Genomic DNA, 25,671 nt, shown 5'->3' with positions numbered 1-25,671 from the left:
AGCTCATGCATATAAAAAATGAAAATACAAATAGCAGATTAAGAATCCACTTCTTGTTGGTGGTGGTTTTTTTGTTTTGTTTTGTTTTGTTTTTTGACAGGCAGAGTGGACAGTGAGAGAGAGAGACAGAGAGAAAGGTCTTCCTTTGCCGTTGGTTCACCCTCCAATGGCTGCCGCGGCCAGCATGCTGTGGTCGGCACACGGTGCTGATACGATGGCAGGAGCCAGGTGTTTATCCTGGTCTCCCATGCGGGCACAGGGCCCAAGCACCTGGGCCATCCTCCACTGCACTCCCTGGCCACAGCAGAGAGCTAGCCTGGAAGAGGGGCAACCGGGACAGAATCCGGCGCCCCGACCGGGACTAGAACCCGGTGTGCCGGCGCCGCAAGGCAGAGGATTAGCCTAGTGAGCCGCGGCGCCGGCCAAGAATCCACTTGTTTTAAAATTCAGTATTCTTTATATCTCATTTTTTTAAGATTTATTTTATTTATTTGAATGTCAGAGTTACACAGAGAGAGGAGAGGCAGAGAGAGAGTGAGAGGTCTTCCATCTGCTGGTTCAATCCCCAATTGGCCACAATGACTGGAGCTGTGCCAATCCAAAGCCAAGAGCTTCTTCTGGGTCTCCCACACAGGTGCAGGGGCCCAAGGACTTGGGCCATCTTCCATCGCTCTTTCAGGCCATAGCAGAGAGCTGGATCGGAAGTAAAGCAACCGGGTCTCGAACCGGTGCCCATATGGGATGCTGGTGCTTCAGGCCAGGGCATTAACCCGCTGTGCCACAATGCCAGCCCCAATATATATCTCATTTTCTTAACAGAAACACCTAGGTCAGTCATACACACTCGAAACTTCATTTATGCTCTCTAACTCTGTCTACTGTGCCTCCCTATCTATTCAGTTTTCCAAATCCATAGAATCTATTTTCTCTTGAGGCACTCACTCTACTTTTGTGTGTGGTGCTGGGTTAATCTTTCTAAGGCACAGCTCTTGTAATATTATTCTCTACCTCAAAATCCTGCAAGAGTTTCCCATTTCCTAAAATAAGCAATTACCAAACACCTCAGCCTGGTCATTCTAGATCCTACAGCAAGATCACCTCATCTCTTACATTGTTCCACTAATCGCCTATTGATATTCTCATGTCATCATGGTGAAATTTAAAACACTAGCAGGTCAATGGATGGATGGATACATGGATGAACAGACGGAGGGACAGATGGGCCAATCTGTGTATGGTTACACAGAACTTTCCAATCCTAGCCTGTTATTTTATGCCACTTTTTTGTTAGTCCACGCACCACTCTTCCTTCTCTCAAGACTATTCTTCTAGTTTGAGCTCTTCTACAAAGATTCCTACGTGCCCACCTTCCAGCCATCATTGAGAAAGACTGCTTTGTGTTTTGAATTTCAGTTTCTTATCATTTGTCCTGTCATCATTGAAATTTTTCTTAACTCTTCTACCACTAGATGCAAACCCCAGGTTCATTCCCACTGCAATATGGCCTTGAAAAACAATACTTCGGGGACGTCGCTGTGGCGCAGTAGGTTAATCCTCCACCTGCTGCATCAGCATCCCATATGAGTGCTAGTTCTAGTCCCGATTGCTCCTCTTCCAATCCAGCTCTCTGCTATGACCTGGAATGCAGTAGAAGATGACCCAAGTACTTGGCCCCCTGCACCTGCATGGGAGACTGGGAAGAAGCACCTGGATCCTGGCTTCAGATCGGCGCAGCTCTGGCCATTGCGGCCATTTGGGGAGTGAACCAGCGGATGGAAGACCTTTCTGTCTGTCTCACTCTCACTGTCTGTAACTCTACCTCTCAAATAAATAAAATCTTTAAAAAAAAAAAAGAAAAAGAGAAAAAATGCTTCACTCATTAATAATAATCCATTAAAGAATTGGGTGTTCAAAATGACTTTTGGGTTTGTTTTTAGCTTCCAAACACAAGACTCTAGAAATTAAAATTCTCTATTCTCAGATTTTAGGAAATCTGTGCTTCAGTTACCCAACCAGTGACAAAGGTTTAAGGCATAAGCATTAAACATTGTGGCTTTACTTCCCCAGCCTTTCTGCGCGGAGTGAAGTCTTTACTCCTCTCCCCTCATGTTCCTCACTCTCAGAACCCAAGTGTGAAATCAGGTCATTTCCAAGGGCCTTCCTGCCACTCCCATTCTATTTTCTGTGATTCAGATGAAGACAGAAAGGAAAAAAAAATGACTTTTACCTGAGCAGCCACTATGGGTCTAATATTGAGCTGCTTAAGATTAGGGTTTAAAAGAACAAAAAACACTGGACAGTCTAACAGGTGATGACAAATGGCTTTTCAGATTCTGTTCCTTCCGAACAGTAAGCCAACTGCTGTGACTCAGAAAGGAGCTTTCTTGCTGGGGGGATAGGGGGTAGGATGGACTGTCCTGCTTCCCAGCTGATGGTGCCTTCGTTATTTGTCCCTGTCACTCCTCTCACCACCCCAATCCCTGGAGTTGAGGTAATGACATACAAGCAGGTCAGTAGTCGCACCACCATGTCCAAGGAGACTAGGCATAACTGGTTACCCTTCAACTCTCTGGCTCTGGACAGAATTCAAAGAAGCAAGCTTTCACACTCACCATTAACCACCTGCTTGCTCTCAAGTCACACACACGGCTTATTCCAGACAAAGTTTCTTTCATGTAATGATGCTGGTAAGAAAACTTCAAAAGTAATCTGAGATTAATCTGACACTACCACACTAGTGAGAAAAATGACAAGCATGTGCCATACTTAAGATCTTCCCCAATTTTGAGCATAACTCTTTTATCTCCTCCGGATCCAGTCCCCACCAAGTTTTATTCTTTCACCTATCCACAAATTCCTCCAAGTTCTTCTTCCTACTTGCACTGATAAAAACATTAAAATTGGGACAGACATTTGACACAGAAGTCAAGTCATTACTTGGGATGCCTGCATTGCACATCTGATTCAAGTCCAGCTACTCCACTTCCAATCCAGCTTCCTGCTTATATGTACCCTTGGAAGCAGCCAGTGACGATTCAAGTACTTGGGTGTCTGCCACCCACATGAGATACTTAAAATGACTTCCAGGCTCCTGGCTTCAGTCTGGCCCAGCCCTGGCTGTTGCAGGTATTTTGGGAGCGAACTAGCAGATGGAAAATCTGTCTGTCTGCCTTTCAAATATAAAGAAAATAAATTTTTAAAGAATTTTAAAAGAATGTTTCGACTGAAATCCCTTGGCCATGCCTTTATCTTAGAGACTAAGAATTGTCATCTTCTCAACTAAGATACTTGCCCAACCCTACTATGTTTTACTTCTGCCAATGAATTAATCACATAATATTGCCTCTCATATGCAGAGCTTTTCCTTTTCTTTTATAAATCTTTTTCTAAATACATTCAAAATATTTATTATACAGCCTACCAAGTTTCTCTTCTCCATTAAGACTTATTTCACTTCTAACTGAACCTACCATCATTATTCTGCTTAATATTGACTCATCCCGTAGCATACATCAGTGCTTCACAGTCTGCCAAATGCAGATCCCTAGTCATTTCCCTTGGGACTGCCAAGGCTCCATGTAGGTGGCCAAGACAAAGGTAGATTTTGCAGACTCCACGGAAACACAGTGAGGTTAACAGAACTCAACAGGGCTCTGAGTTTCTCCCCTATCTTCAGAGCTTGCTCTTCCCTACTATGAACCCTTATGGCCTTTACTTGACCTCTTCTTTCTAAGGACATCAGTTCAAGGACAGGAATACAGATGGGTTGTTTTGATTGTCATTCATTTTAATCTCCTTGCCTATGCGAATGGTAGACAGCCTGGAGAGGCGCTGGAACTCCAGAAACTTCCTTTATTATCTATTTTGAGCTTCTCAACATGAGTTACAGTGCTAAGAACAGAATAATTGATCATTTATTCAACTATTCTGTTCTAGGAACTATTCAAGGAATTCAATATTAAACATAACAAATGTCCTCCATGGAACTTACATAGCAAGAGGAAAGATTTTTAAAAAGCGTAAATAAAGAGCAAATTTGAGAGGCTATTTTTTAACAAAGGGGGGACATCGTAGAGAGAATTGGAGCACAATATTTAAAGTATTTATAAAGTAATTTGTTTATAAGGCCCATTCACAAACTGCAATGACTAATCAGAGCTGCACAACAGCTAGCACCAACTGCATAGCAGTGAGAATATTCTGGCTCAGAGAAAGGGTGAGGACGCTATTTTAGAAAGGACATAAATATTCGTTGACAAACAGATTGATTCCAACTTAGTACTCCAGTTGCATAAACTTTCTTTCCTAATACAATTTTATTTTTTACATGTTGGAAATACATGCAGTTAAAAAACAGAAAGATGATCTGACAAACAGACGAGCAAGTAAGGTAATGTATCTTATTAGAACTTAGCCACTCCAACAACCTAAGGCTGAAGATGAACAAAGTTCAGATCCACTGAGTTACAGAAACTTAACTGGGGCCAGCACTGTAGCATAGAGGGTTAAGCTGCAGCCTGCAACACTGACGTTCCATATGGTTCCTGGTTAATGTCCCGGCTGCTCTCCTTCTGATCCAGCTCCCGCTAGCCTGGGAAAGCAGAAGATAGCCCAAACACTTGAGCCCCTGTCACCCAAGTAAGAGACAGGAGAAGCTCCTGGTTTTGATACGGTCATTTGGGGAGGGAATCAGTATGGAAGCTCTCCAGTGGTCTCTCTTTAATTCTGACTTTCAAATAAATAAGATAAACCCTTAAAAAATACAAGAAACTTGACAAACTAAATCTCTGGAAAAAGAAGGAAACAGGATCAGGTACGACTGAAAACAACATTTTGTTTCTCTTCTCCTTAGTTGCCTCAATGCCACACTGTCATAGAGCATGGTACTAAGATCAGTAACTCTTCCAAGAAGAGGGGACACAAGTGTGCCCAAGATAAGCTGGCCCAGGAGTCTTCCAGGAGCCATGTCAAAAGCAGGCCCTCGGAGCCGACATCAGTGTGTAGCAGGTCAATCCGCAGCCTGCAACAATGGCATCCCATGTGGGCATTGGTCTGGGACCAGGCTGCTCCACTTGCAATCCAGCTCCCTGCTAATGTGCCTGGGAAGCAAGTGCTTGGGCCCCTGTACTCACATGCAAGACCTGGACAAACCTCTGGGCTCCTAGCTTCAGAATGGTATACTCCTGGCCGTTACAGCCATTTATGGAGTGAACAGTGAATGCAAGTTATCTCTGTTTCTTTCAAAAAAATAACAAATAAATTAAAAAAAAAAAAAAAACCTAAGTGGTCCCTCCCAGATTTTCTGCCAGATTGCAAGGTCAGAATGAAAAGATCTAATGGAAGTCTGAGAAATAAAAGAGAAGGTCTTGAGTGGAAGGCTCAAAGACGACAAAGTGGAAAGCCAAGTGAGTAAGTGAAACCAATGTCCAATGGGAGGTTAGGGAAGGAAATAGATGAGATGAAGAATGACCCAGAAATGACCCCACAAACAGCCTAGCTGGGCTAGGATCCTCTTCTCAAAGTGACCAAATTATTTTGGAAAGCTATTAATACCTATTTCCCTCTTGCATTTTTTTCAACCTGCTACTAACCTGTTTAGCTTTACCTAACAATTCTCAGTTTTCAACACTTTGGACTTGGAATACATTCTTATATAATCAAGATCAAATCATAAGTAATATAGTCTCAGTCTGGTTTTTTTTTTTTTTTTTGCTTTCAATATTCTTGTAAGCTTAGCCTTTTCCATGCTCCCCACATAATGATGGTATATTAATTTGCTTTCTCAAAAAGTAACTATCTTGACAAACAGTTGGGTTCATAGTTGAAATTCCTTCACTGCTCCAATGATCACAGAAGAAATGGAATATGCTGCCATATTAATGGGTACATTTTGACGTTTCATGATAAAAACATTTTATTGAAGTGTTTCCAAATACTCTGATAATCCAGAGTGTGTGTTAATAGCAATGTAACTAAAACCAGAAACCATCGATATTTTCTTTATAACTGCTTCCATGATATTAAAAAAAGAAATCTCAACTTGGAAGGCAAAAGTAAACGGTTGCCTTTTAATCGCTAAGCTTCTCTTCTGTTCGTCTGCCAAGCACTCACACCAGCTCACAAATAAGAACGGGATGGGTTTTTAATTGCATGAATTGAGTCTCAGAGTGACGCCTATTTCCCCTGCAGCACAACTGTGGGTGTACGTGCACATGCAAGGTGTACCAGAGGCTACAGTGATGCTTTATATAAACAGTTGGACTCACCCTGGGCAAAGGCCACCTCATGGGAAAATTAATCCAGCCCTCACAGACAACAAAGCATCCCTTGGGATTTCAACGTTCAAGTTCAATCTCCCAGTATGTGGATTAACTACAAAAAAATATCAAGCAACGGCAAGCCTCACATGGTCGCCCAAGAAGCCAAGTGCCTCAGAATGCGAGAACAGTAATAACAATGACAATAGAAACTCTGGGATGATCCACACTGGAACAGAAGCTCCGTTCTTCAAGTCAGCAACACTGCCTTGAGCCCCTAGGATAGCCCTGCAAGGAAGACACCAATGTCATGTTTCACAAGGTAGGACAAAGCAATGCTCAGAGAGGTCAGATGCCTTGAACAAAACCTCCGTTTTATTCTTTTCTCTCTCCCTCCACTCCTGTCTTGTGTTCTGAGAGTGACTGCTGCAACCTTTCTAAAAAAGTCAGGAGGTTGAGAGTGAATGAAAATAAACCCTGCTACCTTAGAAGTGAGTCACATGAAGCAGGAAGAAACCAGGAGGCTGTGGAGGAATTTAAGTGCCTACTGTGTGTAGGCACAATTAGCAAGGATCGATGGCTGTTGCACTGATCAGCCACGATTGCTACAGCATCTTCCAGCTCTACCACTGACTCAATGTCTAGCTTGAGAAATCTCTTGCTGACACTCAGTAACTCCAAACAGGAGATATTAAGAAATGCATTATTTATTCCCTTCTTTGCCATCCCAATAGGTTTAAAAAGAAAATTAGGTTTCACATTGGCTACTGGGTCACTGGTGACTTTTTTGAAGCTCTTGGCTTTGTGGGGCCAGACGTACTGCTTTTCCTACTAGGAAATGGCTCTCCTTGCATATTTTAGTGTTTTCCCATTAACCATTGATCATCCCACCCAACAGCCTGCAGAGTCTGTCATTGGCTACTGACAATGAAATCTACATCCATAAATGCTATCAAACTGCTGGATCCAAACAAGAGAGGAAGAACCTTAGAGCCTTAGGAAGATACTCTCATGTGTAATTTTGATATGAGATTGGGGAGAGGAGGTTGGCAGGTGTACATGAAGCAGACATATGGGCAGAAGATGATCACCTCAGCAGACTAAGAACTTTAAGGTGAGCAGCCCTAAGGAGATCCATAACCTGCACCCCTTAAATCTCTAATAAAGTAGTAGCTGCCATAATGACAACTAGTAGAGGGGGTCAAAAGCTAACTCATGTTAACACTGAGCTCACTGGGAAGCCTAGGGGTCATGATGCTGGATGCCTGTAGAAGGAAATCTAACAGAAGCATACTGGATGCACCTTGAGTAAAAAATATTCATGTGGACATAATGATAGACGTTTCAGAACCAATACACAGATAACACATAGGAGATTTAATTATGGCTACAGAATGGAACATAAATGTTACCAACCACAACAAACTAAAAGTCTAAGTAGCAAAAGTTAGAGGGCAGAGGAAAAAAAGGAGGTAGCAGTATCAGGGCACTCCATCCTTTTTTTTTTTTTTTTTTAATTTTTACTTATTTATCTGAGAGGTAGAGTTACAGACAGTGACAGGGAGAGACAGAGAGAAACATCTTCCTTCTGTTGGTTTGCTCCCCAAATGGCCACAACAGTCAAAGCTGTGCCAATCCAAAACCAGCTGCCAGGTGCTTCCTCCTGGTCTCCCATGTGGGATGCAGGGGCCCAAGCCCTTGGGCCACCTTCTACTGCTTTCCCAGGCCACAGCAGAGAGCTGAATTGGAAGAGGAACAGCTGGGACTAGAACGGGCACCCATATGGGATGCCAGTGCTGCAGACAGATTAACCTACTGTGCCACGATGCCAGCCCCTCTATATTCTCTTCTTACAAGGTATGAACTTAACGGACACCACCCAGAGCAGTTCAAGCCAAAGCATAAACATATACACATACATTCACACACACATGTATGTTCTAACAGGGTGTGTGTCTAAATATTTTGCATGTATGTGTACTGCAAATACAGACTAAAGTATTTACATATATATGTAATGTGAATACATAAACAAAAATATACACCATCTAAAGTTAAAAACGTAATGGGAAGAAGGACATTTAACTATGGAAGGTGATGTCCATGAGCGGTATCTGTACCCGCTGGAAAAAGCCGTCAGACAGTGCCTGAAACTGGTGGTTCCAAACACTGGCCATTTAATCATGATATTAAGACACAGGGGGAAGATACGAGAAAAATCAAAACCAGAAAGTGAACACGGCTGCCTCTGTTCACCCCCATAAGACAACATCCAGGAAAGCACACTCATGGCACAGAGTGCATTCCCAATCTTACCTGCTGAATGAACCTGTGAGTAGACTTAAGTGGCAGCTGCGAAGGGTAGGGTGGAGTCTAGTGCTTGCTAGGATTAAGTAGCTTGTAAATCAACATTTTCCTAGTGGCTGCAAAGAGTTATTTCACGTGTTGGGGGAGGACTGTTGTCTTTGGTTTTCTGGTTTGCTAAGATCTCATTCCCATGTTCTGGATGCATAGCCATCACTAAACAACAAGGAACCTGAACGTGAAAATGCACAACCCCGGAGTCGGTCTTGAAGTAGCTGCCTTGACAGATTGAACAGGGCAAAGCCCCCTAAGGTACCTGCCACAAGAGAGAACAGGCAGCCTGGGCCTGGAGTACACACACCTGAACGCAACAGCTCTCCGACCACTGCCAGGATGGTGGAGCTCCTTGGCTAATAGACTACCGATACAGGCAAGAGCGGTGGAAACCGCCGTTTTACTCCATGGTAACTACCAATCTGCCATGAAAATAAAGGGGCATGGAAGACTCAAGTAGAAGGAAAAGAGACCACCAGTGCAGGGAGGGGTGAAGATGTGACACGACCTTGTTAGGTGCCTACATGTGGTTAAACACATGGGGCCCGTTTTCCAAGTCCGCTTCTGCCAAGGACTCTGCAGCACAGCCCTGGGCGAGTGGTTTAGCTCCTCTCGCTGTCGGTCTCAAATGCACTGCCATTTCCCACATTGGTCAGATGGAGTCAGTGACATGCCTGTCACAGGGTGATTAAAGGATTAAATCAAAATACGCCAGTGGACATTTGGCTTGTGACGCAGACTCAATATACTCCTTCTCATCTCCACTTTGTGCTTGCGCTGGATGTTAGGAGAACGCAGAGCTCTCCTCAGCGGCTTGGGTTCAGAGACACTTCCCAGGAGGATGGGACCAGTGTTTCCTTTTTTTTTTTTTTTTTTTTTTTTTATTAGAAAATTTCTTTAATCAGTATAAATTTCGAAAGTATAACTTTTGGATTATAGCAGATTTCCCCCCATAGCCACCCTCCCACCCGCAAAGCACCCCATCGCCTACTCCCTCTCCCATCCCATTCTTCATCAAGATTCATTTTCAATTATATTTATATACAGAAGATCAGCTTAGTATATACTAAGTGAAGATTTCAACAGATTGCACCCGCACAGACACACGAAGTATAAAGTACTGGTTGAAGACTAGTTTTACCATTAATTCGCACAGTACAACACATTAAGGACAGAGATCCTACATGGGGAGTACACAGTGATTCCTGTTGTTGATCTTACAATTGACACTCTTATTTATGACGTCAGTAACCACCTGAGGCTCTTGTCATGAGCTGCCAAGGCTAAGGAAGCCTCTTGAGTTCACAAACTCCGAACTTATTCAGACAAGGCCATAATCAAAGTATAAGTTCTCTCCTCCCTTCAGAGAAAGGTTTCATGGTGGTGTTTATTAAGCGCGGATTAAAACTAAGTTCAAAGTGTGTGGAAAACAGCTTTTAAATCCCCAAAGATTCTATGTCAAACTAAATATACACATCAAGATTCGGGTTGTGATGCAGTAAGTTAAGCCTCCGCCTGCAAGTCCAGCATCCCATTGCAGCACTGGTTCGAGTCCTGACTGCTCCACTTTCTATCCAGCTCCCTGCTAATAAACCTGAGAAAGCAGTGGAAGATGGCCGAAGTACTTGGACTTCTGCTCCCACATGGAAGACCTGGATGAAGTTTTTGGCTCCTGGCTTCAGCTTGGCATAGCTTTGGGCATTTGCAGCCCTCTGGGGAATAAAGATCTTTTTCTGGGCCAGCGCTGTGGCCCTTTGGAGTATGACTTAGGGGTATGATACCAACTGTCTGCTTTTAATGCTACCCTTTGATTCAATAATTCCATTTCTGTAAATTTATCTTAATCAGAGAAAACTCTAGCATCCAAAATTAATTACGGGCCAGTGCTGTGGCCTAGCAGGTAAACCCGCTGCCTGCCATGCCAGCAACCCATATGGGCACCGGTTCGTATCTCGACTGTTCCACTTCCTGTTTAGCTCTTGGCTCTGGCCTGGGAAAGCAATGGAAGATGGCCCAAGTCCTTGGGCCCCTGCACTCATGTGGGAGACCCGGAAGTAGCTCCTGGCTCCTGGCTTGGGATCAGTTTAGCTCTGGCCGTTGCGGCCAATTGGAGGGTGAAACAGTGAATGGAAGACCTCCCTCCCTCCCTCCATCTGTCTCTGCCTCTCCTCCTCTCTGTGTGTAAATCTGACTTTCAAATAAATAATCTTAAAAAAAAAAAAAAGATCTTTCTCTCTTCTGTCTTTAGAATAAAAATTTTTAAATTAAATCAATCAGTAATTGGCTGAATTTTAAAAATCATTTCAAATATATTACACCGGATTATTGGATGGGGGCACTAATTCATGGCATCATCCACAAGTACGCTTATACTGAAGCTGAGGGTAAGATCCTATTAGGAATTATGGCATAAGGGAATGTAAGAGGACTTTGGGGTCAGAGGTCCCTGAATTTGGGTCCTGGCTCTGTTGGCTGAGTGACCCACGCTGAATTTCCTGATCACTGTGAGTCTTGGTTTTGTTTCTATAAAATGGAGGTCATGCAGAAGTGCCAACAGTGGCACAGTAACGAAGCTCAAGTGTGGATAAGATGCCTGGCACTGGGCTGGCCCTCAACTCACACTCACTGCTATTCTGTGCAATGCAATATCACCTTCTCCTTATGCTCAAAGCTGCAGTTTGAGAGTGACTTCTCTTCCATGCAGGAAGGATTTCACCAGGAAGCAAGATCAGAATCACATTTTGCTCTCACTGAAAATGTTCGAATCAGGCAGCAGTCAGTGGGGGTGATAAAATTGCCTTGTAGTTCTTACTATGACTTTTGTCCAAAATGATCAGACAGTACATTAAATCATTAGCAGAAACTTTGCTGCCTGCTGATTTTACAATGCAGGCAATGAAATTCATTGCAGAAGCAAAATAGGGCCAATAATATAATTACAGCGCTCTGCGTATGCAGTCAGAGCTAATGCTATTATTTGACATTGCAAGGCTCTGCCTCTCCCCAGAGTCTCGCTGGAGACAAGGTTTGCCCTAATTGGTTCCAAAGCACAGCCTCCCCACTACAATCTTTCCTCAGGACCAGTAACGTTAATTTCCACACGACTGTAAATAGTATTTGCAAACAATACAAACATGGTAATAAGAGGCTAGGTGGGTAATTAATGTGGTTACAAAGTAGCTTATTTGCATTTTTATTTAAAAACAGCCTTCTTTAAAAAGCAGCTCAGATTTCTCTTCGCAAAAGGAGCCTTGGTTAAAGAGCACAGCAGTAATTACTCTCTTTAGGGGTTCTTTTATATGTCCTTCAGGGAATTAGAATGAAAAGATAAGCAGAATTATAAAGGAAATCATGTAAAATATGAAATGTACTATAAACACTTAGTAGTGTATTTACCATAAGGTAGGCTCACCTTCTTCATTAATGGAGTATTTCAACCAGCTTACAGTACACTCAAATTAATTGTAGATATGGCTAAAAGGTATAATCACCTAGTTAAACTTTTTTTTTCTCTTAAAAGGTATGTTATTTCAGGATTTGATATCCCCTCCCAGGAAATTCTATGTGTCCATCTCCTGCAAAAAGTGCCCCCAAGAGGAAAAGGGTTCAAGGTGGATCCTCCCAGGGTGTCGGAGACCATCCATCTATCTTCTCTAAACTTGGATCTTGCAATCGTGGGCTCAAGAAATGGAAGTGGAGAAACAAATTTTAAAATCCATTTGGCACAGATTCCAGTCTTCCTCGTCTGTTTCTCTGTCTGGACACGTGGACATTTTCTGAAGACAGCCATGCTGTCAGGCCTAGTGGCAGCTGGGACTAAATTCACCACTGAATTGGAGAGCTGTGAGCTGGGCGGGAAAATGCCAACGGGAGTCAGGTGCCTCCATCTGCAGGCACTGCAAAGTGTCACACAGGGCAAGAATGCCCACACCAACTCCTCCAAGAGCAGAGAAGACTACGGCCCAAACAGTCCAAGAGTGCGGTTCTGCAGACGTAAGTGCCACCAAGGTCCAGGGCACTGGGGTATGGAACAGCACAAGGCGCCCGGAGAACAGCACTGACAGAAGGCCTGGCGGGACCGTGGTGAGTGCAGGGCACGAAAGGTGTCACAGATACAACTGTCAGCCAGCTCACAGATGCACTCACTCCTTCAGTGAATATTTACCAAGCACATGGTATTGTGCCAAATGGTGTGCTACCCAGGACAACCCTTCCATCCCAGAGAGGCAGGCAAACAACAAGCAGTGGCACCCACGGGAAAATTACAGAAAATGTGATCGTGTAGTAAGAGCTAAGAATAAAATAAATAATAGAGGAGCTCTAAAATGCTCGGGAGTGAGAAGGGTTGGTAGTCAAAGCAGGCAAGAGCAATACCCAAAGGAGCTGGGGGGGGAGGAGGTGGGACACAGAGCCAGGCAGGCAGGGCGGGCAGTTCTCCTGGCCCAGACAGCAGCAGCTGCTACTAATTCTGAGCTAATTATTGCCATGACTTCCAGTATTTTTAAAAGGCACTAGAAATGTGAATTCTTGACTGAGATTTTATTTTTTTTAAGAAGTAAAACAAACCCAAAACAAAAAACAGAAACAAAAACATACCACTTGCTAATCAGACCGGTCCTGCGAAGTCCCCTGACTCATAGCAGACATTACATTGTTTAGAAATAAGTTAAACTCCACTTTTCAAAGGTGTGTCTTTGCTGATTCACCCAACCCTCCCAAACACACACACAAACACACAAATCCCAAATTGGTTTTGGCTCCATCTGCCTCTCCTTGCGTAAGCATTCACACTGACATTCCCATATGGTGTTGATACTTTCTCATTCCCAGCCCCTAGCATTCCCGAAACATCCAGAGCATGCTTTTCATGGATATCTCGTGGCACAGCAACCATAGAAGACCGGATCTACAAAGGACAAGCTGCTTGGTATTGTTTTGAAAATCCTCACCGGGTGAAAGTTATTTATAATTTAGATAGAATTCAGAGGCTGTAATGATGTTTTAAATATGATTTCAAAATACTTGAGAATGGCAGGAGAGCAATGAAGTGGAAGAGAAGGATAATAAGTTTATGACATTCAAGTAAATATATCCAGAAAACTGGGTCATTTATAGCAGAACTGCAATCTTTTCCGTTAAAATATGCAAACGACAGTATGAAAAATGGTTTGTGATTTTAAAGAAATATAGCACTACAAATGTCAGCGTGAGAGAACTCAATAACACTTAATGAAACTTTGGATTTCAAATTAATTCCTGATTGACTGCGGCATCTAGAGGGAAACAGCCTCGATTAGAGACGTCTGTGCTAGGCCGTAAATCCAGAGGCTCTATGGAGGCTGCCATCTCCTGCTCCGCCGCTTTTACTAGGTCGCCAGGTGACAAGTCACTACAGGAACTACTGGTCTGAGTTTCAAAGTAAGAGATTTTGCCTAAGCATGTGTGTCTTCATTTCTTTTCCTTTCCTGAAAAACTGTTTAATGTCTTTATTAGTGATTTTTGCCTATATGGCTGGTAATCAAAGAACAAACACATTTGCAAACCAATATTTTACTGAGAACCAATGACCTGTATGAAGGTGACCATCTCTGACTGTTCTTTGATCCCTTTCTGCTTTGGCCACGCTGTCCAGTGAGTGGAATGCACATTTCCCCCAGACTCACCCCAGACTCAGGTTGCTTTGGGCCTGCGATCTGACACGATGACTGGACTATGAAGCAGACAGGAACTGCCTCAATTTCTGAACAAAACCCCCTTTGGACTTCGGCCTGCTGAAGGCCCTGGTGACTTCTGCTGCAGCCTGGGTCCTGAATGTGGAGGCATGAGAATCTGAGCTCGGGAAAGGCCAGCTCAGACTGCAGAGCCACAGTCACCCAAGTGTGATGGGCAAACAGAACACACTGGTTTTTTTAAGCCCCTGAACCTCTGGGATTGCTTGTTACTGCAACAAAAGCTGACAGATGCAGCAAAAGCTTGCCAGGGAACCAGCAAGATTTTCAACACACAATATAAGCCCTGGCTTTGTCTTACATAAAAGTTATATAATCCTAACAGTCAACTATCACAGCTCTAGACCTAAAACAAGTAAATCATCACCAAATGAACAGAAGCTTGTTTTTATAGTTACTGCCACAAAATGGACAAGAAAGAAAGAATAGGAACCATCATCTGTAATAAGAGCTTCCGAGTAACGGTCACCAGTAAGACAACAACAACAGAAACTGGAAACGAGACACATCACGAAGTACTTTCTGTACGCCTGCCAGTACCCTAAGTGTGCTGTCTACACTCACAGATCTTCGGGGTATTGGTCCCCCTTTTATCTCCCCTATGTATGAAGAAACAGAAACAGAGACATTAACCATCTTGTCAAGGAAAAAAGGACTGCCTTGCTTGCTCATTCTCCATGTAATTCTGAGTTACTCCTCATAACATTTTAGTATTCTCTGTGTGTCACACTTTCATTATCAAAAAAACTTATTAACTAAAAAATATTTCAATTTCAGGCAGCCCATCAATCCTCAGGAAAGTTACTTCTATGATCAAATGTCCTATAAATTTCGAGAACCATGATAATGATTATTCCAGTTCATCCCCTGCATAGCTGTGCTCTCATTCTACAAAGCCATCCTCAAAGTCTCCCTTGGAGAAGAATCTCTTCCAAGGATCAAGAACCTGCCCTGCTCTAAATCCCCACCTGTAACCTCCCCATGTGGGAAATCAATGTTAATGCCTCTGAACTGGAGCTATGAAACAGCAACCACACACAGGAAGGGAAGGAAAAAAAGATCAAAACTCATAAAAAGGAATTAACATATGCACATGGAGTGATACATATAATATGTACAAAACAGATATCCAAGGTTTTTAGAATGCAATCTCTTGAAATGTTAGGACCACAATGATACATTTTTGGAGCATTTTGCTTCAAGCCCAAATACACAGATTGGAAGCTCACTATGATGACACTCTCTATTGGCAGATATTTGCTTTTCTCCCTTCCTTATCTGTGGTCCAAGGACTACGCTGACGGTTTCCAAGGCAGAAGGTGGGTTGCTCTAATACACAGGATTCAGCTGCCTTCCAGCCTGTACTCTGTTCACCGGGCTGTGCCAGCAACAGAAGCTGCAGGCCACAGCGAAGGAACCATGTGGCTAATGGCCCTGGCCTTAGCAGGCTCCAGGTCCTCTGTGATGGCTGATGATATAGTCCTAATCACTAAGGTGGGAAAGGGGTCTATAAAATGTACTTCATTTTGTGTTTTTGTCTTAAAGGGGAACAGAGAATGAAACAAGCAACCTTAAAGCTGATACTCTCCATTAGTCCATGGGCAGTTAAGACCAGAAATGCCAGACAAAAGCAAAGGTCCTTGACAGATCTTCTGGGTCCCAAAGAATCACCAACAAGTAGGGTTTGGGAGGACAGCGTAAAAGGAACTAAAGTCCAGTGAACCCATGACATGGATGGCTGTCCTTCCAGCATACCCCCTTCATTGGTCAGGTGCACAACACCAATCAGGCAGTGTCATCTCAGAAATTATGCACCTGGCCCAAACTGGACTTCCACTTAGCAACGGAGCTCAGATTCAAACCGAGTGTTTTTGACTCCAGGATCCAGTACGATGTCCACTGTCATGCCAGTAAGACTACAGTCAGCCCATGAAAGGTACAGGACTTGAGCCACATCACTAGGTATAGACCTGACTCACCCTGCCCCAAACATGTTTGTACAACAGAACTGACTGGAATGGAGATGAGCTGTAGCTGGGACAAAAGGGGAGACATTGAGAGCATGAACTGCCACCAGGAATGCTCTCCAGAGAGCTAAGAGTAGGCAGGTGTATCAGACAGGACCAAAGTGGTCCCAAGTAATAGAAACCCAGCTCGAACGAGCATCAACAAAAAAGGAGAGGGGGAGGACAAAGGAGGAGAGAAAGAGAGATAAAGGAGGGAGAGAGGGGAGGTAAAGACAGAAACAAAGAGATCTTACAACTTCTGCTTCACTCCCCGAGATGCCCACAGGCCTGGGACTAGGTCAGGCCAAAGCTGGGACCTGGGAACTCAACCCAGGTCTCCCAGTTGCAGGGCAGGAACCCAGTCACTTGAGCCATTACTGTTGCCTCCCAGGGTCTGCATGAGGAGAAACTAGAGTTAAGAGTCAAAGCCAGGAATGGATCTCAGGCAATCTGATTTAGGATGCCACAGTCTTAACTGCTAGGCTAAATGTCCCCCTTAGTCCCACATTTGTCTACCTCCTTGTAGCAGGAAACATGGCTACTGGCAGCCATATAAACATTCCAGCTCCCAGCCCTGGAGATTAGAAATGGCATCTCCCAAAAGCCCATCAAGGCATTAGTCATTTTAGATGGGGTCTATTATGGACCATCACACCGTAACTAGTTCATGCAACTATCACTACCACCCCCCTTCACTTCAGTATTACCCAAGAAGGAACTGTTAATAACAAAGGTAGACAGAGGGGTGTACAAACAGCTGCCACAAATAGGGAATAGGAGTTTCCTCAAAAAGTTCATGGAGGTGCCAGCACGTGGCTCACTTGGTTAATCCTCTGCCTATGGCGCCGGCATCCCATATGGGCGCCGGTTCTAGTCCCAGCTGCTCCTCTTCCAGTCCAGCTCTCTGCTGTGGCCCGGGAAGGCAATGGAGGATGGCCCAAGTGCTTGGGCTCCTGCACCCGAATGGGAGACCAGGAAGAAGCACATGGCTCCTGGCTTCAGATCAGATCGGCGCTGCACCGGCCGTGGCAGCCATTTGGGGAGTGAACAAATGGAAGGAAGACCTTTGTCTCTGTCTCTCTCTCACTGTGTATAACTTTACCTCTCAAATTTTTAAAAAAATTAAAAAAAAGACCTTGAGCCCCTGCACCTGCATGGGAGACCCAGAAGAAGCTCCTGCTCCTGGCTTCTGATTGGCGCAGTTCCAACTATTGCAGCCATTTGAAAAGTGAAACAGCAGATGGAAGACCTCTCTCTCTCTCACTCTCTCTGTCTGTAACTCTGCCTGTCAAATAAACAAACAAATCTTAAAAAGGGGGGGGGGATTAATGAACATATTGATTTTGGGGGGTGAACCAACGGAAGAAAGACCTTTCTCTCTGTCAAATAAAAAAAAAATCACCAGAAAAGATTTAAAAAAAAGTTCATGAAAATGCAATTAGTAAGATAGTACACATTTTCCAAGAACTTTTTAGACCCAGTATGGCTCTCTAGTAACTGTTCAACTTGTTGTCTTTCTCCAAATAAGGACTTAAGGGTTACTGTCCCAACTGCATATGCCCATGTGTAGCCCTGCTTGCAATATGCTCTGAATATGCACAAGTAAGCCAACATTATTGCAGAGACACATAGACTTTCGTTCCCCAGCTTGCACCAACAGGAGGCAGTGACAATCTCCATGTTACATCACCAGAACAGCAGAAGTGCTGATGTCTACCAAGAAGCAAACCCCCGATGAGTCCTGGGAGACCACCACTGCATGGGTGAGCTGGAGCCCTGAAGATTGTGTCCATTAACTTGTCATAACTTGCCCCTTCCCACCACCCGCAGAACTTACCTATTCCTGTTGGAAGAAGCCAAGCTTCCTCCTCTTTCTGACTTGGCTCAGTCCTAAACCTCCATCTTACAACTCCACACTGCACACCAACAGTGTCTTCTCAATCCCAGTGCAGGTCAAACACCAGCTTCAACAGGAAGGTCAGGTACTCTGATGATTACCTTATCTCTGCCTACCCCTTCTAAATTTTGCCTTCTCGGCCAGTCCCCATCCTCCCCATCATTCTTCAACAGTTACAGCAGAAAATCACCTAATCCTTACTAATCTCTTCTGTTAACCAAGCTCAGAGTGAAAACAGAAGATATGTCATACCTTGTCAGACAGCAGTTCACTTTCTCCTGTGGTCCCAAGGGAAATCACTTACATGGCTTCAGAAGTCCTATCCTCTCCCCCACTCATATTCATTAAGGATCTTAACTACACATCTGCCACTGCCCTCAATCTCCCATTGTATACTATATCATAAAGGGACCATAGTTTGGTGTCTGCTCTACAAGTAATACTTCTTGTTTCTTCTAATACTAACCAGCTCAACACTCCCAAATAACGACCCTAATATCCTGGGATGTTTCTTTTTCATCTGTTTACTTATTTATTTGAAAAGCATAGAGACAGGGAGATGGAGATTAAGACAGAAAAAGATCTTCAATTAACTGTTTCATTTCACTCTCCAAATGCCCACAACAGCTAGTACCGGGCCATGCTAAAGCCAGAAACCAGGAACTCAACATGGTTTTCCCATGCAGGTGGCAGGGACCCAACTTCCATTTCAAAATTGTCTGTCTGTCTATGAAAGGCACAGGGAAAGACTTTGATCCATTGGTTCACTCCTCAAATTCCTGAAGTTGCCAGAGCTGTGCCAGGCTGAAATCAACAGTCAGGAATTTCATCCAGGTCTCACAAGGGAATAGCAAGGACCCAAGTATTTAAGCCATCACCTGCTGCCTTCCAGGCTGCACATTAGCAAGAAAAAAAGATTCAAAGGAGAGACAGGTGGCTGGCATAGTGGCGGAACTGGTTTAGCCATCACCTGCAACAACAGAATCTCATATGGAAGCCACTTCCAGTTCTGGCTGCTCCACTTCTGATTCCACTCAGGTGCTAGGGAAACCAACAGAGATGGCCCAAATGCTTGGGCCCCTGTACCCACATGAGAGACCTGGCTCCTGCCTTCAGAGTAGCCCAGCTCTGGCCATTACAGCCATTTGGGGAATACACCAGCAAATGGAAGATATCTCTCTCTCAGGGAATGCACCAACAAACGAAGATCAATCTCAATCTCTTAAATAAATAAATAAATCTGAAAAAAAAAAAAAAGCTGTGGGGTTTGAACTTTGGCACTCTGATATGGGATATAAGTGGTGGCTTAACCACTGTGCCACAACACCCACCCAAGGATTCAACTTTTTTTTTTTTTTTTTTTTTGAGAGGCAGACAGAGAGAGAGAGAGAGAGAGAGAGAGAGAGAGAGAGAGAAAGGTCTTCCTTCTGTTGGTTCACCCCCCCAAATGGCTGCCACGGCCGGTGCGCTGCAGCCAGTGCGCTGAGCCAATCTGAAGCCAGGAGCCAAGTGCTTCCTCCTGGTCTCCCATGCGGGTGCAGGGCCCAAGCACTTGGGCCATCCTCCACTGCCTTCCCGGGCCACAGCAGAGAGCTGTACTGGAAGAGGAGCAACCAGGACAGAATCCGGTGCCCTAACCAGGACAGGAACCCAGGGTGCCAGAGGATTAGCCAAATGGGCCCGGTGCCAGCCGGATTCAACTTCTTGAGCCACGACCTGCTGCCTCCTGGCGCACAGATTAGCATAAACTTGGAATCAGAAGCAGAAGCTATGACTCAAATCCAGGCACTCTGATCTAGCATGAGGGCATTCCAAAGGGCATCCTAACTGCTGTACCAAAAGCCACCCTTTATCCTGGGATTTTTTCCTAATAAAGCCTTATTATCTCCATCTATAAACTGAAAACCTTGTTTTTTCCAAGTGAAGCAAGTGAAGTATGTACAGATGAAAGCTCTTTTCTCCACTTTGATCATCTTAACTGTATTGATGTAATATACACTGACAACTGCTGAATTCCATGGGAAACAGCTAGTAGGAAAATCATACAAAGTACTTTTGAATCAACTGAGTAAAAAAAGAACACACATTCCTAAGTTCTCATAAACATGCTGAGAAATTACAATGCATCAAGTGGTGTTACATTAAATTCTTGGAATGCACCAATAATAGAAATGGAAACCTTAGAAGGTCTTAATGCCAAATACCCACTGCATCACTGCTATCCTCACACGTCACCCACATCCACCATGCAATCTGGTTAAATCCAGTCATTTACATTATAGAAAACTGAAGACAGAGGGGAAAAAATGGAACAAGAAAGGCAATTACAAAAATTCATCTAATTTCCACATGTTGTTTCGTTTTCTGATTTGGTTCTACATGATTTATTACAGTGATTTAGAATTCCTTTCCACCTCAAATCAGAAAGCTAACTGAGACTGGGAAATCCAAACTCATTCATCACTCAACCAATAAGATCCACACATTGAAATGTACCCATTCACTGAACACACACTAAAGCCAGGTTCTGTGTCTAGATGGTTGATCTATTTTCATTGTCATGACAACAGAGTCATGTGAATAAAAACCAACCTTCTGGAATGTCAGCTGTTTGCCTCATGCAGCATTCAAATTCTGGATGTTTGAATATCAAAACAACAAAAAATGTGACAGGCATCATCATTCTCGGTCTCTGCAGTTCACATTGTAGTAACTGAGACTCAAAATATTAGGCCTGCGGCTGGTGTAGTGGGCTAAACCTCTCCCTGCAGTGTCCGCATCCCATAGGCACCAGTTCATGTCCAGGCTGTTCCTCTTCCAACCCAGCTCTCTACTTATGGCTTGGGAGCAGTGGAAGATGGCCCAAGTGCTTGGGTCCCTGCACACATGTAGGAGACCCATAAGAAGCTCCTGGCTTCTGGCTTCAGATCGGCTCAACTCCAACCATTCTGGCCATTTAGGGGGTAAACCAGTGGATGAAATCCTCTATCTGTAACTCCGCCTCTCAAATCAATCAATAAATAAAATCTTTTAAAAAAATTAGGCCTTTTTGGCCTTTAACACTTGAGATTCTAGGGGCTATGTATTTTGTGCTCCAAAGTACTTATTTTAGGCCGGTGCCGCTACTCAATAGGCTAATCCTCCACCTGCAACGCTGGCACCCTAGGTTCTAGTCCCGGTCGGGGACTAGAACCGGATTCTGTCCCGGTTGCCCCTCTTCCAGTCCAGCTCTCTGCTGTGGCCCAGGAGAGCAGTGGAGGATGGCCCAAGTTCTTGGGCCCTGTACCCGCATGGGAGACCAGGAGAAGCACCTGGCTCCTGGCTTCAGATCAGCAAGATGGGCCAGCCGCAGCGCACCGGCCACAGCGGCCATTGGAGGGTGAACCAATGGAAAAGGAAGACCTTTCTCTCTGTCTCTCTCACTCTCACTGTCCACTCTGCCTGTCAAAAATAAAAAAAAAAATTACTTGTTTTAATTAGTTTGTTAGTTTTGAAGTTTTCCAAATTTGCAACAGATCCCCAGGTCAAAATTAAGAGTTACACATAAGGTTCTGTTCTTTGGGAGGCTAAGGAAACAAGCATGCTCCTAGACCCACAAAACGTACAACACGCCATGTTTGTACAGGACCTGTGCAAGTGGAAACACAGCTATCCAGTTTGTTCACAAAAATGTAAAGGAAGAAATGCCACATGTGTATCTAGGCATTGTTTAAAAGCGATATGGGAAAACAAAGGCTGTGGAGGAAACAGATCACACAGGGCACAGGCTCCTGGGCTGCTGAGTCAAAAAAAAAAAAAAAAATAGGAACAGGTGTTTCTTGTAGCCTTCTGGGATGCAGGATGATGGAGAACTATCCTCCACGTGAACAGTAAGAAATGCAAATAACTCCTAAAACACCATTCTAAATATCCACAGAAACACATAGCTAGTTATTTTTGTTGTTCTAAGAAGCTCTCCTATAGGAAAGATTATTTATTTATTATTTCTAACATTTCCATAAGTTATTTCTGACTGTGTTCTTGGGACTTTTTTTTCCATTCTAAAACATCTGGGTATTGGATACAGTGAAAATTTCACAGAACACTTGATCAGGATTGCACAAGTTACCTGTTGAAGGGGAGAATATTCCTTTCTTCTGTAGAATTCTGAGAAAATAACTGTCTTCTAATGTGATTTGATCCATTCTTCCTCGGCTTAAGTCAAGATAAAGGAAGACAGAGAGATGTGGGTCCTCAGAGTTGAAGAAAAAGATTCTGTGTTCTTTTCTTTATCATGTCAAGACACCAATTTCTACTGTGCAATTCCATACCTCTGGCCAAACTACCCTGTGCCCTACAAAGACTGAGTCCCATGAGCACCGTCTCCTCCTTCCGTCTTCCTGGTACCTCTTGCAAGACCAACATAGTTCAACACAGTGTGAAGGGTTGTCACTCCCCCTCTTCGTGGAGGAACGACACAAAACCCTGCGCTGTTCTTTCGTCTGCTCGGCCCTCCCCGGGTTTGCTGCTGGTTCTTCCCGGGTTGGCTATCCCTTCCACCTGCGTGGAAGGGCAGTTCCCCCTGGCCACATTCCCCACTTCCGCAGGGGAGCGGCACACCGCCGGCCGGCTCTCTCGGGGGCTGCACAGGTGTTCCCTTAGATGTTCCCCTTAGATGTTCCTGGTGCATGCCGTCTCTCTCCTCCTTTATAGTCCTCCTCCGCCAATCCTAACTCGGCTGCCCACACGCCGAGTACGCTGCTCTCCTCCAATCAGGAGCAAGTCCTACTGTTTATTGGTTGAACTGGAGGCAGCTGTGCGGAAGCTGTTTACTTCTCTCCCAGCGCCATATTGTGGGAGAGCAGATGCATAGAATAAGTCTTAATTCCAGTAACTCAGTCTAGTCCGGTTTGCTCCCCACAGATCCCCCTTTCTTTTTATTTTTGGCGTTGATACGCGCCTGTCTTCGGTGTCCCGCGGCACACACTCTGCTCTACTTGCTAGAGTTGCCACAGGTTCTTACAAGTCCTATCAATCAGGCAAACCGAATCCGGGTCCTCTCTTCGCCATGTTGTGAGGAGGTTTTTAGGCGCTGATACGTGCCTGTGTTCGGTGCCCTGCAGTGCATGCTCTGCTCTGCCTGCAGGGGCTTATAAGCCCTAACAATCAGGCAAACCGAATCCAAGCCTTCTCATTGCCGTATTGTGGGGGAGACTTATTAGTGTTGGTTCGTGCCTATCTTCGGTGACCTGCAGCTCATACTCTGGTCGAGCTGCTTGCTGGTGCTTACCGCCTTAATCAGGCAGACCGAATCCAAGCCTCCTAATTGCTGTATTGTGGGGAGGCCTTACTGATGTTAATTCGTGCCTGTCTTCGGTGACCTGCGGCGCATAAGCTGCTAGCTGCCCGCAGGTGCTCATCGCCTCACTTAATCAGGCAGACCGAATCCAAGCTCTCACATTGCTGCGTTGTGGGGAGGCCTTTCTCTTTCTCTATTTCTCTATCTCCGGGCATTCCTATTTCTCCCATTTTACTTCTATCTTCCAGCATTCCTATTTCTCTCATTTTACTTCTAAACTTCTGTTTCTCTTATCCCTGCGGCTTCCCGGCGCCCGCCCCGCGGCAGCTTCACGGCTCTGCGCGGCTTCCCGGCGCCTCGCCCCGCCGGCGGGCTCCCGACTCTGCACGGCTCGGCTTCGCGCGCATGCTCCGCAGTCTCCACGCACTTCGCGCCCGCACCACGGCCTCGCGCCAGCCCTGCGTTCCCTATCTATTCACGCCCCGTGCTCTCTCTGCACGCGGCGGCTTCCGCGAATGTTTCCGCCACCACCGGCATTCAGTCCAAGTTCCCCGGACTAACCTGGCGAACTCCAACCTGGCGGCCCACGTCTCTGCCCCTGGTTCCAGATTTTCGCCTTTTGCTCCCCGGGCTGACTTGAAGAATTCCAAGCTGGCTTAAGTCTTCGCCTCGGCCTGCACTCGCGGCTTCATCCTCCCTAACATTTTTCTCTACCCGGTATGTTTCCCTAAGTTTTCTTCCAACAATATTCCTCTCATTTCTCCTGGCTTCTCCCCACAGTCCGTATCCGAGTCCAAGCCTCCTCCAGGTTTCATTTTCGCTTTCAGTCTCCTAGCTTCCCCGCCATAGTCCGCATCCGAGTCTATGAAAGCTTTCACTTTCGCTTTCAATCCTAACTTCTTTCCCACAGTCCATATCCAAGTCTATGCCTAGGCTTTCAATAGCTTCTTCCGGCACCTTTCTCGTCCGGCTTTCCCCTAGGCTCTTCGCTAGTCTCTCTCTCCGGTATTTTCCTGCTTCTTCCCGTTTCTTCCCTCCTAAGTTTCCTATCCGTCCTAGGTTTCCTATCCGAGTCACGGCACCATTATGTCGCTCCCCGTCTTCATGGAGGAACGACACCAAACCCTGCCTAGGCTTCATATCCGAGTCACGGCACCATTATGTCGCTCCCCCTCTTCGTGGAGGAACGACACAAAACCCTGCGCTGTTCTTTCGTCTGCTCGGCCCTCCCCGGGTTTGCTGCTGGTTCTTCCCGGGTTGGCTATCCCTTCCACCTGCGTGGAAGGGCAGTTCCCCCTGGCCACATTCCCCACTTCCGCAGGGGAGCGGCACACCGCCGGCCGGCTCTCTCGGGGGCTGCACAGGTGTTCCCTTAGATGTTCCCCTTAGATGTTCCTGGTGCATGCCGTCTCTCTCCTCCTTTATAGTCCTCCTCCGCCAATCCTAACTCGGCTGCCCACACGCCGAGTACGCTGCTCTCCTCCAATCAGGAGCAAGTCCTACTGTTTATTGGTTGAACTGGAGGCAGCTGTGCGGAAGCTGTTTACTTCTCTCCCAGCGCCATATTGTGGGAGAGCAGATGCATAGAATAAGTCTTAATTCCAGTAACTCAGTCTAGTCCGGTTTGCTCCCCACAAAGGGTGGGATAGACGGGCACACGGACAGACTGAGGAGCTAAAAGCATCTTTTGTTTCTAACATGTCTACCAGCTTTATCCTCATTAACAGCCCCGGGTAGAGAGAAAGTGTTCCTTGGAGGTAAGGGACATTTCTGTATCCTGCTTAGGATGGTGGTTACCCCAATGCCTGTAAGTGATAACACTACATATGACTATACACAAACACAGTATCCCTGCCAATGAATACAAGTAAAAAGTGGTGAAATTTGAATAAAACCTGAAGTTAAGACCATTATGCCAATGTCAACCACAATTGATGTGATTGTTACAATAAGGTAACATACTACATCATCACTAGGGAAGCTGGGTGAAAGGTACCCAGAATTCTCCACACTACTCTTTGCAACATCTATGAGAATGTAAAATTAAATTTAAATAAAGGTTTATAAAAAGATTCATGTAAACAAGAAAATTACAACCAAAAGATATAAATTGTCCAGCTGAACTCTGAGATGCAGCAAAAAGGAT

General features: G+C 44.9%; 1 protein-coding gene across 5 annotated transcripts in view; it reads right to left on the bottom strand.

Moving 5' to 3' along the window:
• Positions 1-25,671, bottom strand: part of WWOX (WW domain containing oxidoreductase) — a 1,022,922-nt gene that overhangs the window by 915,577 nt on the left and 81,674 nt on the right. For 3 of the 5 annotated variants that reach the window (XM_070062786.1, XM_051847311.2, XM_051847312.2), the window contains exon 6: positions 17,486-17,635. The exons of the other annotated variants lie outside the window; for them this stretch is intronic. In XM_070062786.1, coding sequence (XP_069918887.1) covers positions 17,486-17,635 — 150 coding nt within the window. The remainder of the gene's footprint in view (positions 1-17,485; positions 17,636-25,671) is intronic. 5 annotated transcript variants of the gene reach the window in all.

Source organism: Oryctolagus cuniculus, chromosome 18 (assembly GCF_964237555.1).
Source record: "Oryctolagus cuniculus chromosome 18, mOryCun1.1, whole genome shotgun sequence".
NCBI classification, from domain to species: Eukaryota; Metazoa; Chordata; class Mammalia; order Lagomorpha; family Leporidae; genus Oryctolagus; species Oryctolagus cuniculus.
The sequence above is the reverse complement of the archived record's forward strand: the minus strand, read 5'-3'. Positions and strand labels throughout refer to the sequence as shown.